At 47.0% G+C, this 19,603-nt stretch overlaps 2 protein-coding genes across 2 annotated transcripts in view; one reads left to right on the forward strand and one right to left on the reverse strand.

Annotated features, from left to right (window-relative positions):
• Positions 1 to 19,603, reverse strand: part of LOC126214861 (calexcitin-2-like) — a 425,189-nt gene that overhangs the window by 257,980 nt on the left and 147,606 nt on the right. The window lies entirely within an intron of this gene.
• LOC126215011 (E3 ubiquitin-protein ligase DTX1-like) overlaps positions 4,198 to 19,603 on the forward strand; it is a 96,948-nt gene continuing 81,542 nt past the window's right edge. The window contains exon 1 of the mRNA XM_049941636.1: positions 4,198 to 4,391. Coding sequence (XP_049797593.1) covers positions 4,198 to 4,391 — 194 coding nt within the window. The remainder of the gene's footprint in view (positions 4,392 to 19,603) is intronic.

Here is a 19,603-nt window from a genome sequence, read left to right on the forward strand (position 1 = left end):
TTAATTTATTTATTTTTCAACGACGCGTTTCGCCTTATCTAGACATCTTCAGGTTATCTTTTCTAGATGGACACGAGAGGCACCAAGATCTGCATAACGCGTTCCCGTTCAACAGAGTTAGATGGGGGCTCAGGAAAACTAAAATTGCAACCAAGACTGTTTTTAACCAATACTGTTAAGCACTGGTTTGCTGTATGCCACATATGGATTGGAAGTATTTCGATGATGTATAACAACAATTGCTGAACGTGGATAAAATACTAACCTTCACACTGGATGGTGGTAACGAAGGCGTGTACAATAATAGCGATGTAAAAAATACCCTCAGACCGCAGTTACGGCGTTACAAGTTTATTGCGTTATCAATTTAGAATCTTCGTGTCAGACGTTCAGATGTTCCTGTGCATGTAGTAAACACCTCTGTTTTAAAATTAAGCAATCTACGAGTCACAGAACAGTGTATTGTTGTGACATTTTACCTCTCCAGTTTCACCGTACTGGTCGCAGTTGCGTGAATGTTTCAAGTACAGGGTGACGACTTCTGAGCTATATGAAAACAAGTGAATAAATAAGTTAGAAACTGCGGCGTGCACACACTTTATTCGACGTGTAAACGTCACTACAGACATTCCGGTTTAGGTTAGGACACGTTCGATATGTGATGATGTGGCGCAGACAAATAACGAAATTCTGCACGACCCGCAGAAGTGTCGGAACATGGATGATGTAGATAACTGAATAGCTGTTAAGCTCATCAATGGTTTTGGGGTCACTGCTGTGACAAAAAGGAGTCGCATGTGTTCTGTTCCGGACAATACGGCGTCCAGTCAAGGCCTCTGGAGTACTCCAGAGCCAGAATGCGGTCTCCAGAGTGCTCCTCCAGGACATCACACTCCTGCTTCGATGGGGCCGAGCTCCGTGTTACACGAAGCACATCCTATCGACATCAGGATCACTTTGGATAATGGCGACGAAGTCATCTCCCAAAACCTTCACGTACCTTTCGGTAGTCACTGTGCCGTCGAGGAATATCGCACAGATTGTTCCGTGACTGGAGACTGCACACCACACAGTCACCCGATAAGGGCGAAGAGACTTGTCGATCGCGAAATGCGGATTCTCAGTCCCCCAGATACTCCAATTCTGTTTGTTGACGAACGCATCCAAATCAAAGTGGGCTTCGTCGCTAAACCAAACCATACACCGCATACTAATTCCCATTATGTCCGAAAGCCCATCGTGCAGTTTGAACGTCCTAACGCATACCGTTCAAACGTTACGACGCTTTTGTACCATACAGTTCAGTTAATGTCACCATGCTTAGAGATATTATCTTTATAAATTTTTTTAAAATTTTGAACGAAAAAGTGGAAACTAGTGTTATATAATGATGTGTTAGACATAAGGTGAAGAATGCTGTTGCATTAATATTGTACTGCAACTGTGAAGAATGGCACTGTGGGTCAAACAAGATAGTGGATGTGAGTTTAGGAACTACTGCATTCTCGTGACCTTTCCACAGGAGAATATTAACATAAATTCACTTTTCAAACGTACGGCTTATGGTGCATAAACAGGAGTGCGCCTTCCATTAATATTTACTCGTGGTCAGTGTCGAGGTTGCCGTAACACCGTAGACGCACTTGTATTACAGAGTGCTTCTACACTCTCAACACGCCTAGGCCGACTTGACCTGTGAAAATTCAGTAATAACAATAATTAAGGTCATAAAACACTGAAAGACAGAAAATATTTTTGAGCTAGTATTGGTATTTGCTACGACTAATTATAATTCCTGTACATCAGGATTTAGGACACTTCCTGACCTAACCTTAAGACCTGTACACCTCTCAGCTTGCAACGTAAACATTGCAGGAAATATGCATTATGTTGAATATGCACTGATGGACGTAATGTTAGATAAAGTTTTTGCTATTCGCAGAGCACACCTAAAGATAAGACGTGAACTCCTGAACTGGATCATGCATTAAAACGTATAACACCATAGCTGCAGCCTGGGTTGATTTCAGTTATTGTTATCACCTTTCGTTAGTTTTTGTCTTCCCACTTTTTCAGTTTTCATACTCTTCTTTGTCGTCCTGTAGAGATGTTTGAGTGGCCTTCAGTTCTGAGACTGGTTTGATGCAGCTCTGCATGCTACTCTATCCTGTGCAAGCTTCTTCATCTCCCAGTACCTACTGCAACCTACATCCTTCTGAATCTGCTTACTGTATTCACCTCTTGGTCTCCTTCTACGATTCTTACCCCGCACGCTCCTCTCCGGTACTAGATTGGTGAGCCCTTGACGTCTCAGAATGTGTCCTGCCAACCGCTTCCATCTTCTAGTCAAGTTGTGCCGCAGATTTCTTTCTCCCCAGTTCTCTTTGCTCCCCACGGCAGATCAGCGTCTTCGGTCAGGGGGCTGGTTGGTCTCTGTAGTAAAAAACTGAGTGAAGGGACCTACAACGAACTTCAACTGATGTCATGTGACGTCCGCTACGACCAAATAAAAAAAAAAAAAATATTACGGTGCTGGACTGCAAATCGGGCGAGCGGTGTTCCAACATCCCCTGACCCAGTTTTTCTATCTCGATGTTCGCTTTACACAAATTTGAGTCTGAGTCGTGGTGTAACGTCCGTTGGCGACGGCGAGTTGTAAGGAAGGGACCTTTAATGACAGTCAATTCTGCATAACTAATCCATTAGCAGCCGAAAGAAAGTGGCTTCTCAAATGGAAACCTCAAACATTTGATGACGAGGCGACAAATCACCCGAATCCTTCACAGGAGAAAACAAGTCTGGTGTGTCACACACAGCAGTAGTGGCAGTACGTGTGTGTGTCACGTGATTGGAATCTCTTACCGACGCACCTAATTTGTACACCTGGTAAGTGAGTGAGACATGCCTCCTTGCCTCATATAGCTTTTCGTATGAACGTAAATGTGATAACTCCCAAGGAAATGATAAAAACAGTTTGTCACATAAGCTGCAAAAAATGAAAGCACGGTTTCACAATCACACAGTTTCTCTGTGCTCTGTCGAAACATATGTTTTTAATGTTTTTGAAGTTGTGTCCAGTTTTGGAAGTCTCGACTGTTGAATTCCCTTGTTGTAAGATAGTTCACAGCCATCTCCTTGTCGTCTTCACCTCTGTGACACATCTATGTGCTATCTCGCCTGCTCTCACTATTCAGCACATTTACTTGGATTGGTAACGTGTTCTTACCACACGTCTCATATTGTATAACCAGTGTATGGTATGACAACTGCCAAGACCACAGCAAGAGAACAAACATTCCAATCACTGGTCGGACGGTTCATAGAAAAGTTGTGAAAAAGAAATAAAAGTAAACGCCACGAAGGAGTTTCGCATTTATGTTCAACCACGCGTATCTTCCAGTGTTTCCACGTTTCTGTGCAACGCTGGTGGAAGTCCACATCGCCACACGGTACATCTACAGCGCTCTACACTGACCAGTGAGCTGTTTCAAGGCGGTGACTGATATTTTGTGTGGGGAGCTCGCATCAGTATGCCAGGATGTGTATCCAAAAGCCAGTCACTTCAGGGCTAAATCCCAGTTCATAACTCGGTTTCCACGTGACGATGCTAATCGAGATTATGTAAAAGAAGGTTGTAATCGTTCCGAAGGTCATTCAGAGTGCAAATATACTCCTAGTGCTTACTGCCAGATAAGATTCTGCAAGGCCCATATTTCATGAAACAACGGTTTAGCATCTTCAGGCTGCAGTTGTTGGTGTGTTCTCTGCTACAGTAGGTGACTGATGAGACTCTAACAGTGGTGTCGAAATTTACTGAGGTTGGGAGTGTGCCATACACATGTGTGGTTAACCACTCGACAGTTATACGAAAGTAGTGCCCATACTGCCCCCAGATGTGAAATGAAGAGAGGCCTTCCGTGCGTACGCTACGGAGAGTGCCACCACTTGAAGGTGTAAAACAAATCTTTCGATACGACAGTGTAGGAATTTCAAAATACCATCCAGTTGCAAACCTGAGAAGTGTTTTACAGCAGATGTGTTGGGAAAGGTTGAAAAGTCACTTTCTTTGAAACGAGCACAGAGCCATTTAAGAAGTATTAATGGTGCTATAAACGCTTCTCTTAAAGTATCGACACTGAGGTTTACCTCAATGCTCTTTGTCTGGAGTAGACCTGCAGAGCCCATTCGTATGCCAGGATGCGCACACCCGGGGCTCGGGCAGTAATGGAACGGCAGCCATCTGCGCCGGCTATTGGCGACCGTGTCAGGGGAGTCCCCCGGCGGCAGCCATCACTGCTGGCTGTTGGCGACCCTGCCAGGGGAGTTCCCCGGCGGCAGCCATCACCGCCGGCTGTTGGCGACCCCGCCAGGGGAGTCCCGAGCCGCAAGAAGCGCGCCCGACGCCGAGCGGCGCTTTTCTGCCGTCGTTATGGCGGTCGTTAGCGACGCCGTGTGGCGTGCAGTGGCGTCGTGCCAGACACACAGCCCGCGAATGTGTCACCCGCTAATCCCTGCCGGCACTCTGCGCTTTAAGACCTCTCCAGCTGGCGGCAGAGGCTTCACCCTTTTCTGCTTGATGGGACATATGTGTCCCACTAAAGAAATTCGCAGTTTTGACAGTCCCAGCGTCCACGTCCCATATTTATTTTACCGTCTAGTGAGGAACTTACGTAACTTGGAATAAAAAACTGTGGACCATTGGGTGCACATATAGAAAGCTGTGACAAACTGCATGGAGTGGTGTGTGTTAACAACTGTCACACTGCCACTGTTTCACAAAAATCAAACCAAATCACCATCTTCTCTGTTCCAAAAATGAGAATTAATGGGAACACTTTCAGCAGAGTGTTTCAATCTTTTCTCCAGCTGCAACCGGTTTCTGTGACACACTACACCATCATGTGCTGACCCACCATTGTCCCATTCTCTGTGTGGAATAGAAAAATATTTGAAGTGATTGTGTTTTCTGTACATGATGACCATTATTTTGAAATTATACTATTCTACGTAGTGATTCAGCATGTTTGTGCATCATTTGAGCTTAGTGGGATGGACATGTCAGAACGTAAAAAAAAAAAAAAAAAAAGCCTTGGTATGTCTTACAGTAAAGGCCCTTCAAAGTTTACCTTACGAATCTGTGTGCAATATTTCTACTTTCTCCTTATCATGAGAACAGTTGTGTTTGGGTACTGATTGTTTTTTGGATCATCATCAGTCTTCTGACTGGTTTGATGCTGCCCGTCATCAATTGCTCTCCTGCGCCAAACTTTTCATCTCAGATTAGCACTTACAATCTACACCCTCAATTATAAGCTGGATGCATTCCATTCTCTGTCTCCCACTATACTTCCCTGAAGTACGATCGAAGTTATTTCCTGAAGTCTTAACACTTGTGCTATCATCCTGCTCCTTCGCCTTGTCAGTGTTTTGTGTCTAGTCTTTTTCCTCGCCAATTCTGCACAGAACCTCCTCATTCCTTAATGTGTCAGTAACCTAATTTTCAACATTCTTCCGCAGCAACACATCTCAAATGCTTTCAGTGACGGATGCTGTGTGAGAGCACGTGAACACCCTGACTTTCGACACCTATTACACTCTGTGAACAGAAAAAAAATTATGTTTGTAGATTCTTCTTTCCAAGTGACAAACATGACTCAGATTTCAAAATAAGTTAAAACAGTTTTTGTTGGTGAAAGAGTAATACGGATCACAAGTGAGACCAGTTTTCGATCTTTTATATTTTTCAAATACGGAAACGCGTAACATAATGAGCTGTGGAGACGACTTCGCCTACTCCTGTTAGAAACTGTTGCAGTACTTCCCGACGAAACTGATGATGTTGCGATCGAGAGACTATACTCATCATCAGGTGATGTCGCAGACACAGCAGATATGGACGTCTCATTAGTTGTTCCAGGAAGAGGTGCCCGAAATTCTTCCCGATATCTGTAAAGGTTCCTGCTATCATGTGGACAGAGTCTACACTTCTGGGGGTTGCCTTGTAGACAGGTAGCCTTGTAGACTGCATATAATTCCACAGTACTCACACGTGTCTTCTGTCTTGTTTGCGATGGTCCTCGTGTCGTACGAGTCCAACATTTCCAAACGATGACGCTTGCTGAAGAACATCGGTCGCTTACAGATGTTCCGTAGGGGATGCAGCCCCTTATATGCCCTCACTCAGCTTCTAGACTGTACAATGCTTCCGGTTTTTTTTACGTCTAGGAAGACTCTTAAAAAAAGCAGTCGAAATGGCGTAACGCTTGACAGGTACGCAACACACTTAATGTGCGGGTAGGGTCTTAAAAAGTCTACTGGGAGAAGTACCGTAGTGTACGCTTAGTTTACGGTAGCCTACGGTAGTTTTACAACCCTGTTTGGCAGTGGCGTGCTGTGCCTTTGTCTTTCCTGTTATCAGTCCAGGCCTGATCTGACGCAGCCAGTTATTAATTCTTCCCCAGTGACGACCTCTTCATCTCACGTCAGAGTAGCACCAGCAACCGCCGTCTTCAGTTATTTCTCTCTACCCTCTACATCTCCCTCTCGCACCATGGGAGTCATTCCCAGATCTCCTTTCATCCACTCCCTCCCTCTTCTCAGTGACCTACTGTATCGCTGTCTTCGCCTATTCTCTGGGCAACCTTATCATTGTTGTCTTTATCAGTCCACATAATTTTCGGCCTCTTGCTATACCACCACATGTCAAACGCTTCAAATCTCTAGAATGAAATTTCCACTCTCTAGCAGATATGAAACTCACTCGCAGATTAAAAATTGTGTGCCGCACCGAGACTCGAATGCGGGCCGATGCCTTTCGCAGGAAAGTGCACTACCACCTAGGCTACCCAAAAACCATTCGTGACACTGCTTTACTTCCGCCATTATCTCGTCTCCTACCTTTGCATTTTGCCGGTAAAAGTTGTATGTGTGTAGATACATCGCGAATGACGTTACGTGTGTAAGTCTGCAGATGATTCGCACCTCATTTTACACACATGCTCATAAATGAAGGATAATGCTGATACATGGTGAAACAACGCTCTGGTGGGCGGTTTGTGGTTTTAAATCACTTCGGGGTATGACCATGCGGTGTATTTGACCTGCGGTCATCGCACGGTGGCGCTGGCAGCAGTCCACATACGCAGAGGTGTGTTGCTGCATGTCAGAGTACGGTGCAGCGAGTAAATGACGTTTTCAGACGTGACTGTGTTGAAAATGGCTCAAATAACACATATTGATGACTTTATGAGGGGTAGAATACTAGGGCAACTGGAGGCTGGTCAATCACAGCAGGTTGTACCACAGGCGCTCCGTGTGCCACAAAGTGTGGCAACGGTTCCAGCAGAGAGGAAATGTGTCCAGAGTGTGCAACACCACAAGAAGACCGACATCTCACCATCAGTGCCCGCAGACGGCCACGGAGTACTGCAGGTAGCCTCGCTCGGGACCTTACTGCAGTCACTGGAACAGTTTTTTCCAGACACACAGTCCACAGATGACTGATCGGACACGGTTTATTCGCCTGGAGACCTGAAAGCTGCATTCCATTGACCCCTCGTCACAGGAGAGCCCGTAAGGCCTCGTTTCAGGAACACAGTATATGGTCATTGGAACAGTGGTCCCAGGTTATGTTCACGGACGAGTCCAGGCATAGTCTGATTCTCGCCGGGTTCTCATCTGGCGTGAACCAGGAACCAGATGCCAACCCCCTTAATGTCCTTGAAAGGGACCTGTATGGAGGTCGTGGTTTGATGGTGTGGGGTGGGATTATGATTGGTGGACGTACACCCCTGCATGTCTTTGACAGAGGAACTGTAACAGGTCAGGTGTATCGGGACGTCATTTTGCAGCAGTATGTCCGCCTTTTCAGGGGTGCAGTGGATCCCACCTTCCTCCTGATGGATGGTAACGCACAGCCCCACCGAGCTGCCATCGTGGAGGAGTACCTTGAAACAAAAGTGGCCTGCCTGTTCTCCAGACCTAAACCCCATGCACGTCTTCAAACCGTTAAGGAGCTCCGACAGGCACTGGTGCAAGAATGGAAGGCCACACCCCAGCAGCTGTTCGACCAGAGTATGCCAACCCGTTCTGGGGCCTGTGTACGTGTGCACTGTGATCATATCCCATATTAATGTCGAGGTACATGCGCAGGAAACAGTGGCGTTTTGTAGCACATGTGTTTCGGGACGATTTTCTCAACTTATCACCAATACCGTGGACTTACAGATCTGCGTCGTGTGTGTTCCCTACGTGCCTATGCTATTAGCGCCAGTTTTGTGTAGTGCCACGTCGTATGGCACCACATTCTGCAATTATCCTTAATTTATGAGCATGAGTATAGATTTGTAGTACGATGAAATCGTGTGATAGATTTTTCCTTCTTTTGAATGTGACGTAAAAAAAATCAGTACTGTAAAATGGGGATACTTGAGACAGTGGTGCAACTTGAAACGATTTCCAGTTACATTGGTTTTAATGTTCCCACCATCGTGTGTGTACTACAATTGTTGGTTCTGTATGTGATTCTTAAGAACTACACGATAGCAGTACATTTTGCAAGAAATAAAAGCAAATGAATGAAGTCGCTATCCTGCAGCTTCGTTGTTGACCAGTAGTGTGTCTTATTTCAGTAAATTATTTGCCTTACGTTTATTAGAATCTTGCAGTAAGACACTGAAGAGCCAAAGAAACTGGTACAGCTGCTTAATATCACGTAGGGCGCCCACGAACACGCACAAGTGCCGCAACACGACGTGCCACGGAGTCGACTAATGTCTGAAGTAGTGCCGCAGGGAACTGACACCGTGAATCCGTAACGGTACGAGTGGGTGGAGATCTCCTCTAAACAGCACCTTGCAAGGCATCCCAGATACCCTCAATCAGCTTCACGTCTGGGGAGTTTGGTGGCCAGCGGAAGTGTTTAAACGCAGAACAGTGTTCCTGGAGCCACTCTGTAGAAATTCTGGAGGCGTGGGGTGTCGCATTGTCCTGCTGGAATTGCCCGAGTCGGTCGGAATGCGCAATGGACACGAATGGATGCAGGTGATGAGACAGGATGCTTACATACGTGTTGTAAGTAGGCTGTTTATGTGTTTGTATACAGCGCTCTCTGCTGAGCTGTCGCAGTCTGCAGGAGACTCTGTGTGGCTGGTCGGGCTTGCAGTCGGAGGTGAGCAGCCAGCAGTGATGGGAGTTGGGAGCGAGTAGGCAGCAGTCGTGCAGGTGAGAGGCTGATAGTTAGCAGTGTTGGAGGTTTGCAGTGTTAGCCCGAGCGGACGACCTGCACGTGTCCCACTTGCAGACTGAGTATCATTCATGATTATGTAATTTTTGGAACTGGATGTCATGCACGATTATATAATCTTTGAGCTGGTTGTCACATTATTGAGGTAAAAAATATATTGTGCGCTTTGCAACAAAATCTTTCCTTTGCTAACCATATGGCTATTAGTAGTTAGAGCCTACAGTAGTTAGAATCTTTTATTTAGCTGGCTGTATTGGCGCTTGCTGTAATGCACTAGTTCGGGTAATAAAGATTTTTGTGAGGTAAGTGTCTTATGTAATATATAGGTTATTGTTAGGATTTCTTCCTATTCAGGGCCATTCTTTTGAGTTAATTTGAAAGCAGTCAGATAGCGTTAACGTTGAATATTGTGAGTAATTAATGAATAAAAGTCTGAGATCTGTTTGTCAGGGCAAATTCAGTAGATCAGTGTTGAAATGATAATACCAAAGTGACAGTATAGTCAATTTCACTCAGCAGTTTAACTAAAATCATATGTACAAGTTTCATCGTCTCAGTGTCTACGTACGTGTCACCTGGCACAGATGTATCAGGCGTCCCATATCACTCCAACTGCACACGCCCCACACCTTTACAGAGCCTCCTCCAGTTTCAACACTCCCCCGCTGACATGCAGGGTTCACGGATTCGTGAGGCTGTCTCCATAACCGTACACGTCGATCCGCTCGATAAAATTTGAAACGAGACTCGTCCGAACAGGCAACACGTCATCAACAATGCAATGTCGGTGCTGACGGGCCCAGAGAAGGCGCCAAGCTTTGTGTCGCGCAGTCATCGAGGGTAGACGAGAGGGCCTTCGGCTCCGAAAGCCCATATCGATGGTGTTTCGTCGAATGGTTCGCACGCTGACACTTGTTGATGGCCCAGCACTGAAACCTGCAGCAATTTGCGGCAGGGTTGCATTTCCGTCACGCTGAACGGTTCTCTTCAGTAGTCGCTGGTCCAGTTCGTGCACGATCTTTTTCCGGCCGCAGCGATGTCGGAGATTTGATGTTTAACCGGATTCCTATCATTCACGGTACGCTACTGAAATAGTCGTACGAAAAAATCCCCACTAGATCACTACCTGGGAGATGCTGTGTCCCATCGTTCGTGCGCCGACTGTAACACCACGTTCAAAGTCACTTAAATCTTCATAATCTGCCACTGTAGCAGCAGTAGCCGACCTAACAACTGCGCCAGACACTTGTTGTTTTATACAGGCGTTGCCGACCGCAGCGCCGTATTCTTCCGGTTTACATCTCTCTGTACTAGAATTTTTTCTTTCTTTCTTTCTTTCAGTGCTGCCATGTCCCGCGTTGGCGCAGGGTCGGCATTATTAGGAACGGATTTGACGAGGTTAGTGGAAAGGGGTGGCCGGATGGCCCTCCTGCCGCCACCCCGTATCCCCCGGGACGGAAGTAGAGTACCCCCGATGTCTGCGACTGGTCTAAGTCACGGAATAGTGCGAACGTATTCAGATGTCTGCGAGTCGTGTAACTGAGGCGGAACGTGGGGACCAGCCCGTTATTCACCTAGCGGGATGTGGAATACCGCTCTAAAAACCACATCCGTGCTGGCCGGCACAGCGGCCCTCGTCGTTAATCCGCCGGTCGGATTCGATCCGGGGCCGGCGCGCCTACCCGAGTCCAGGAAGCGGCGCGTTACCGCGCTCGGTTACCCTGGCGGGTATCTCTGTATTAGCGTACGCACGCTTATACCAGTTCTTTTGCCACTTCAGTGTAATTTCTCCCTTGCTGCAGGTCAGTGTCACAGAACGCAGGGTATAAAATACGTAACTTTACAGTCAGTATAAGGAAACGTATGTTGTTTTCAATGCTGAAACCGTCAATAATGAACCCGTCTCAGTCAAGGAGTGGATATGTCGTTGCGATGATATTGCCACTCCAGTGAGAATACCGACAAACGCGGAATTTTATCAGTGACACCCCTTCACCCTGAATTTCAGTCCTACTCGCCAAACTTTCTTCGATGTCCGTCATCGCTTTCCCGATGCATAGGCTGAACGGCAAGCGCGAAAGACAGCACCAGTGGCTTACAGCCTTTTTAACCGGAGCACTGTTTGCGTGGCAGAGATGTCAGCCAGGTGTGTGTGTGTGTGTGTGTGTGTGTGTGTGTGTGTGTGTGTGTGTGTGTGTGGCGCGCCACACCGCATCGGCCGCCACGTCACTCGCTTGGCTGCGACGGGCGACGCGCAGCTGTCGGGCGTTCCGGCGCTTCCGACACGGCGGGGGCGCGCACGTCGGAAGCCGATATGCCCGCAGCCCGCAGCAGGCAGCAGGCGCGCCGCACGCACGCACGCACCAACATGCACGCGCGTGCGCCGCAGCCCCGCCCCCGGGGAGCGCCGAGGTGCGGCTGCTCGCTACGCAGCCGTGTCGCCACACGCACGCTGTGTACACAGCGCACTTGCCATCACTGCAGGGCGTATCAAAAACACTCATTCGATTCTGTACGGCTATACAGGGTGTTACAAAAGGTACGGCCAAACTTTCAGGAAACGTTCCTCACACACAAAGAAAGAAAATATGTCATCTGGACATGTGTCCGGAAATGCTTAATTTCCATGTTAGAGCTCATTTTAGTTTCATCAGTATGTACTGTACTTGCTCGATTCACCGCCAGTTGGCCCAATTGTAGGAAGGTAATTTTGACTTCGGTGCTTCTGTTGACATGCGACTCATTGCTCAGTGCGTAGCATCAACAGGCTAGTGTTCATCACGAACGTGGTTTTGCAGTCAGTGCAATGTTTACAAATGCGGAATTGGCAGACGCCCATTTGATGTGCGGATTAGCACGGGGCAATAGCCGTGGCGCGGTACGTTTGTATCGAGACAGATTTCCAGAACGAAGGTGTCCCGACAGGAAGACGTTCGAAGCAATTGATCGGCGTCTTAGGGAGCACGGAACATTCCAGCCTATGACTCGCGACTGGGGAAGACCTAGAACGACGAGGACACCTGCATTGGACGAGACAATTCTTCGTGCAGTTGACGATAACCCTAATGTCAGCGTCAGAGAAGTTGCTGCTGTACAAGGTAACGTTGATTACGTCACTGTACGGAGAGTGCTACGGGAGAACCAGTTGTTTCCGTACCGTGTACAGCGTGTGCGGGCACTATCAGCAGCTGATTGGCCTCCACGGGTACACTTCTGCGAATGGTTCATCCAACAATGTGTCAATCCTCCGTTGCTGTGTGTTTCCATTCCATGATTAATGTGATTTGAAGAGAAGTAATAAAATGAGCTGTAACATGGAAAGTAAGCGTTTCCGGACACATGTCCACATAACAAAATGGTTCAAATGGCTCTGAGCACTATGGGACTCAACTGCTGTGGTTATCAGTCCCCTAGAACTTAGAACTACTTAAACCTAACTAACCTAAGGACATCACACACATCCATGCCCGAGGCAGGATTCGAACCTGCGACCGTAGCAGTCGCACGGTTCCGGACTGCGCGCCTAGAACCGCGAGACCACCGCGGCCGGCTGTCCACATAACATATTTTCTTTCTTTGTGTGTGAGGAATGTTTCCAGAAAGTTTGGCCGTGCCTTTTTGTAACACCCTGTATTTGTCAAACCAATAAACATATACAACGAATTTGGTTTTTTATGAACGGGAAACTCAAAAAGCCTTTTTTTCATACCTTTTCATACGTGTTCAATATGCCCCCCTTGAAATGCACGGCATATGTCAATTCGGTATTCAAATTGCAAGCACGTCTCGAGTTAATAGCTTTCACACGTGCTATTATGCAATATCTCAGTTTATTAAAGGACTCTTTCACAAACCCCCACAAGAAACAGTCACATACAGTCAGGTCCGGTGACCTCGTAGGCCAGTAACGTAAGGCTGAATCATTTGGTCCAGCGTGACCGATACACCGTTCAGTAATATCTGTAATGACATTTACATGTTGAATAAAGTGTGTCCAAGCCGTAGTTTGTAAATAATTCACGTTTTTTCGTGTTGTGGTCTGCAGTCCTGAGACAGCTTTGATGCAGCTCTCAATGCTGCTCTATCCTGTGCAAGCTTCTTCATCTCCCAGTACCTATTGCAACCTACATCCTTCTGAATCTGCTTAGTGTACTCATCTCTTGGTCTCCCTCTACGATTTTTACCCTCCACGCTGCCCTCCAATACTAAATTGGTGATCCCTTGATGCCTCAGAACATGTACTACCAACCGGTCCGTTGTTCTTGTCAAGTTGTGCCACAAACTCCTCTTCTCCCGAATCTTATTCAGTTATGTGATCTACCCATCTAATCTTCAGCATTCTTCTGTAGCAACACATTTCGAAAGCTTCTATTCTCTACTTGTCCAATCTACACTCCTGGAAATTGAAATAAGAACACCGTGAATTCATTGTCCCAGGAAGGGGAAACTTTATTGACACATTCCTGGGGTCAGATACATCACATGATCACACTGACAGAACCACAGGCACATAGACACAGGCAACAGAGCATGCACAATGTCGGCACTAGTACAGTGTATATCCACCTTTCGCAGCAATGCAGGCTGCTATTCTCCCATGGAGACGATCGTACAGATGCTGGATGTAGTCCTGTGGAACGGCTTGCCATGCCATTTCCACCTGGCGCCTCAGTTGGACCAGCGTTCGTGCTGGACGTGCAGACCGCGTGAGACGACGCTTCATCCAGTCCCAAACATGCTCAATGGGGGACAGATCCGGAGATCTTGCTGGCCAGGGTAGTTGACTTACACCTTCTAGAGCACGTTGGGTGGCACGGGATACATGCGGACGTGCATTGTCCTGTTGGAACAGCAAGTTCCCTTGCCGGTCTAGGAATGGTAGAACGATGGGTTCGATGACGGTTCGGATGTACCGTGCACTATTCAGTGTCCCCTCGACGATCACCAGTGGTGTACGGCCAGTGTAGGAGATCGCTCCCCACACCATGATGCCGGGTGTTGGCCCTGTGTGCCTCGGTCGTATGCAGTCCTGATTGTGGCGCTCACCTGCACGGCGCCAAACACGCATACGACCATCATTGGCACCAAGGCAGAAGCGACTCTCATCGCTGAAGACGACACGTCTCCATTCGTCCCTCCATTCACGCCTGTCGCGACACCACTGGAGGCGGGCTGCACGATGTTGGGGCGTGAGCGGAAGACGGCCTAACGGTGTGCGGGACCGTAGCCCAACTTCATGGAGACGGTTGCGAATGGTCCTCGCCGATACCCCAGGAGCAACAGTGTCCCTAATTTGCTGGGAAGTGGCGGTGCGGTCCCCTACGGCACTGCGTAGGATCCTACGGTCTTGGCGTGGATCCGTGCGTCGCTGCGGTCCGGTCCCAGGTCGACGGGCACGTGCACCTTCCGCCGACCACTGGCGACAACATCGATGTACTGTGGAGACCTCACGCCCCACGTGTTGAGCAATTCGGCGGTACGTCCACCCGGCCTCCCGCATGCCCACTATACGCCCTCGCTCAAAGTCCGTCAGCTGCACATACGGTTCACGTCCACGCTGTCGCGGCATGCTACCAGTGTTAAAGACTGCGATGGAGCTCCGTATGCCACGGCAAACTGGCTGACACTGACGGCGGCGGTGCACAAATGCTGCGCAGCTAGCGCCATTCGACGGCCAACACCGCGGTTCCTGGTGTGTCCGCTGTGCCGTGCGTGTGATCATTGCTTGTACAGCCCTCTCGCAGTGTCCGGAGCAAGTATGGTGGGTCTGACACACCGGTGTCAATGTGTTCTTTTTTCCATTTCCAGGAGTGTATTTATCGTCCATGTTTCATTTCCATACATGCCCACAATCCATACAAATACTTTCAGAAACGACTTCCTGACACTTAAATCTATACTCGATGATAACAAATTTCTCTTCTTCATAAACGCTTTCCTTGCCACTGCCAGTTTACATTTTATATCCTCTCTACTTCGACCATCATCAGTTACTTTGCTCCCCAAATAGCAAAACTCCTTTACTACTTTAAGTGTCTCATTTCCTAATCTAATTACATCAGCATCACCACATTTAATTCGATTACATTCCATTATCCTCATTTTGCTTCTGCTGGTGTTCATCTTATATCCTCCTTTCAGGACACTGTCCATTCCGTTCAACTGCTCTTCCAGGTGCTTCACAAATTTGAACCGATGTTGTATCACTGAAACGATATGACGCACATCTACATCTACATGGCTGGCTCTGAGCACTATGGGACTCAACATCTTAGGTCATCAGTCCCCTAGAACTTAGAACTACTTAAACCTAACTAACCTAAGGACATCACACACACCCATGCCCGAGGCAGCATTCGAACCTGCGACCGTAGCAGTCCCGCGGTACATCTAGATCTTCATGCACTTTCCGCAATCCACCAGACGGTGCGTGGTGGAGGGTACCTCGTACCACAACCAGCATCTTCTCTCCCTGTTCCACTCCCAAACAGAACGAGGGAAAAATGAATGCGTATATGCCTCTGTACGTGCCCTAATCTCTCTTATCTTTATGGTCTTTCCGCCAAATACAAGTTGCCGGCAGTAAAATTGTACTGCAGTCAGCCTGAAATGCTGGTTCTCTAAATTCCCTCAGTAGCGATTCACGAAAAGAACGTCTCCTTTCCTCCAGAGACTCCCACCCGATTTCCTGAAGCATTTCCGTAACACTCGCGTGATAATCAAACCTACCAATAACAAATCTAGCAGGCCGCCTCTGAATTGCTTCTATGTCCTGCCACAATCCGACCTGATAGGGATCCCAAACCCTCGAGCAGTACTCAAGAATAGGTCGTATTAGTGTTTTATAAGCGGTCTCCTTTACAGATGAAGCACATCTTCAAAAAATTCTACCAATGAACCGAAGACGACTATCCGCCTTCCCTACAACTGCCATTACATACTTGTCCCACTTCATATCGCTCTGCAATGTTACGCCCAAATATTTAATCGACGTGGCGGTGTCTAGCGCTACACTACTAAAGGAATATTGAAACATTACGGGATTCTTTTTCCTATTCATCTGCATTAATTTGCATTTATCTATGTTTAGAGTTAGCTGCCATTCTTTACACCAATCACAAATCCTGTCCAAGTCATCTCGTATCCTCCTCCAGCCACTCAACGACAACACCTTCCCGTACACCAGAGCATCATCAGCAAACAGCCGCACATTGCTATCCACGCTATCCAAAAGATCATTTATGTAGATAGAAAACAACAGCGGACCTACCACACTTCCCTGGGGCACTCCAGATGATACCCTCACCTCCGATGAACACTCACCATCGAGGACAACGTACTGGGGTCTATTACTTAAGAAGTCTTCGAGCCACTCACATATTTGGGAAACAATCCCACATGCTCGTACCTTAGTTAGGAGTCTGCAGAGGGGCAAGGAGTCAAACGCTTTCCGGAACTCAAGGAATATGGTATCCGTCTGATACCCTTCATTCACGGTTCGCAGGAGCGATGCTTTCTAAAGCCGTGCTGGTGCATGGACAGCAACTTTTCTCAAGGAAGTTCATTATATTCGAACTGAGAATATGTACTCTGTCAATCCATGAAATCTGATTTCGCTTCCTCACCTCCTGCTGGGTGCCTGGACCCGAACTGCCCCCCCCCCCTTCGGCCTCCGTGCAACGACAGCAACGCGCGCGCCCTCCTGGGCCCTCTGACCTGCACGAAGGGCCGGCGAGGGCTGCCTGCCGCCATTGCGCGGCCCTTCGCACTCACTCGCAGACGCCTCGGCTGCCGTCTGGAACGTTTTACGGTTCTCTCTTTTCGTCTTCAGGTCCGTGCAGAGCTGCCAACTTTTACGGTACCTCAACAAGACACACCGAGGATAACTCCACATTATTTGCCCTAATCAGCTTCTCTGCACTCCCCATCGACATGCAAGTCGTCGAAGTTGCGCCAAATCGAAAGACTTGCACCCGGCGAACGGCCTACCTGACGGGAGGCCCTAGCCACACGACATTATTCGACATTATTATTATTATTATTATTATTATTATTATTAGCTGTTCTTTTACTACGCTAATGACGCGCACGATGTTGTACCGTCAACCGGGGTACACTACTACTACGTAACCTGGGTCAGTCTACACCCTTCCTGCTCAGTCGTATCCATCCCCGCACGTGGCCGGTTTTGGAGTTTCTGAGATGCTTAGATGAGATGCAGTGAATTTTACTGGTAGTAAAATTGCGGTTGTGTTGTTCGTCTGGATGGTAACTGCAGTTAACTTTACGTGAGCATATTTATCTGTTTTACGTAGCCTAGATACATAGCAGTGTCATAGCTATCTTCTAGTTGTTAATTTTGTTTGCATGAAATGCGCTTCAATAAGGCCTCAAGAGATACGAACTGCAGGCGAAAGTTTTTCTTCTCTTTAACGCATGTTACTAGCAAGCCGCAAACAACCGAAGGGGTACAAACTCGCGCTTGCGTGGCAGTAACTTCGTACAAGCTGTTAGACGAAAAAAAAAAAAAGTTGTCTGTTACTCGCTGGACGTCCAGTGAACACAAAGAACGGTCTAACCATCTTTTGTCGGCACATTTCCATATACGCGGACACTTCCACTAGCGTGTTTGTTGTTTCGGGTTCAGATTCAAATCCCGGTAACGCCAAGAACACACATTAGTAAACCTGGTATACAGACTACAGGCAGCAAGATACTGAATGTGTAGCAGAACCTGTGAAGAAGGGACTGTATTTGCGAGCAGCTGTAGCCAGGTGCAAAATTGCAAACAACGTGAAGGAACTTCATTGGAAAAACCCTGCTGCGGAAGCAGCAAAAAGATCGTTTTCAATTTACGTCGTAAAAGCTTAAAGCCCGCCAGAGTGGCCGTGCGGTTCTAGGCGCTACAGTCTGGAGCCGAGCGACCGCTACGGTCGCAGGTTCGAATCCTGCCTCGGGCATGGATGTGTGTGATGTCCTTAGGTTAGTTAGGTTTAATTAGTTCTAAGTTCTAGGCGACTCATGACCTCAGAAGTTAAAGTCGCATAGTGCTCAGAGCCATTTGAACCATTTGAACCAAAAAGCTTAAAATTGAAATGGCTCATCATGTTCCATTCATCTTTGTGATCTCTTCCGATAAGTCAATACAGCTGCGAAAAGCGACTCGCCACTTCAGATTTCTGTTTCGTTTCCATTCAGAGTTTCCACACGGGTGTAAAGTTACCCATTACGAGGTAATAGTGTCGAATATCTTGCTAAGTGCTCCTTGGGCCGAGTAAGTTTACACAAATTTTTTTTGTTTAACGGATGTCATGTTTCTATCAATTACACAACACACATTATGAAATCAAAAAACAGAAAAAAATCTGTGTAGAGAAACCCGTGTTGACAGTAGGTAAGTAGAGAACCTATGTAAACCAGCGAAGTGTAAAATACTATATTAATAACTTCGAATGTAAATACCACAGGTTTAGTTAAACAGTTAGGAAACATGGAAAATTAACATATACCATTCCATCATGACGCTAACGTCTGAAAAAATCGTACTTTTCTCTTTCTTTTGCTAGCCCTGTGGCCAATAGAAAATTCTCTTTTACAACTCAACGCATGTAGCCTTGAAAGAATTTTTACTGATACCTGCAAGCCACGAATACTAGCTTTCTCATATTTCTAAGTATGCTCACAGCCGTTGAAGGTTTAACTCGCGTTGGAGAAGACATTACCAATAAGCGTCCAATTCTGTAAAGAACCGAAATCGGATGTATAAGAAACAGCTTCAAACGTCTGACTATTTTACAAATGAGGGGATGTGTTAAATATTTGATGGTAAGCATGGGAGAGAAGGAAAAGTTGAGTAAAGGTTTGAAATTATGCCTGAAGTTTTTCACAAGTCGCCAAGTGCTCTCATAATGAAACAATGGATGAGTGCAGTAGGCGTAATTTGTATTCCATTTCAAGCAAAAGCGAGTTCTTTCCGTATTTCCATGTATATTATGTCATATCAGCTGAGGGGGTGTCGCACAATGACTTGCACGTAAATGCGGATACTGTCCACAAACTGTGTTGCGAATAGAGCTGATGGTGAAGAGATAATAAATTAGAATGTCGTGCGTGATGCACGAAGAGCGAAAACGTGGTAAGAGAGAAACTTTTTTCCTTTCGTCACTGTATTTCGGGCGTGCCAGTGGCAAAAAGTTTATAAAAGGTTTGAAACGACGCCTAAGGTTTGTCGGAAGTGGGTACGCGCTGTCATTCCCAAATACTGGATGAATAGAGTCTGTGTAATTTGCGCGCAGTGAGTTAACAGTGCTTCAAGACAAAGACACAGTTTCGACCTATAATATGTGCGTGAAGAGAGCG

This window comes from Schistocerca nitens, chromosome 12 (genome assembly GCF_023898315.1).
Source record: "Schistocerca nitens isolate TAMUIC-IGC-003100 chromosome 12, iqSchNite1.1, whole genome shotgun sequence".
Lineage (NCBI taxonomy): Eukaryota > Metazoa > Arthropoda > Insecta > Orthoptera > Acrididae > Schistocerca > Schistocerca nitens.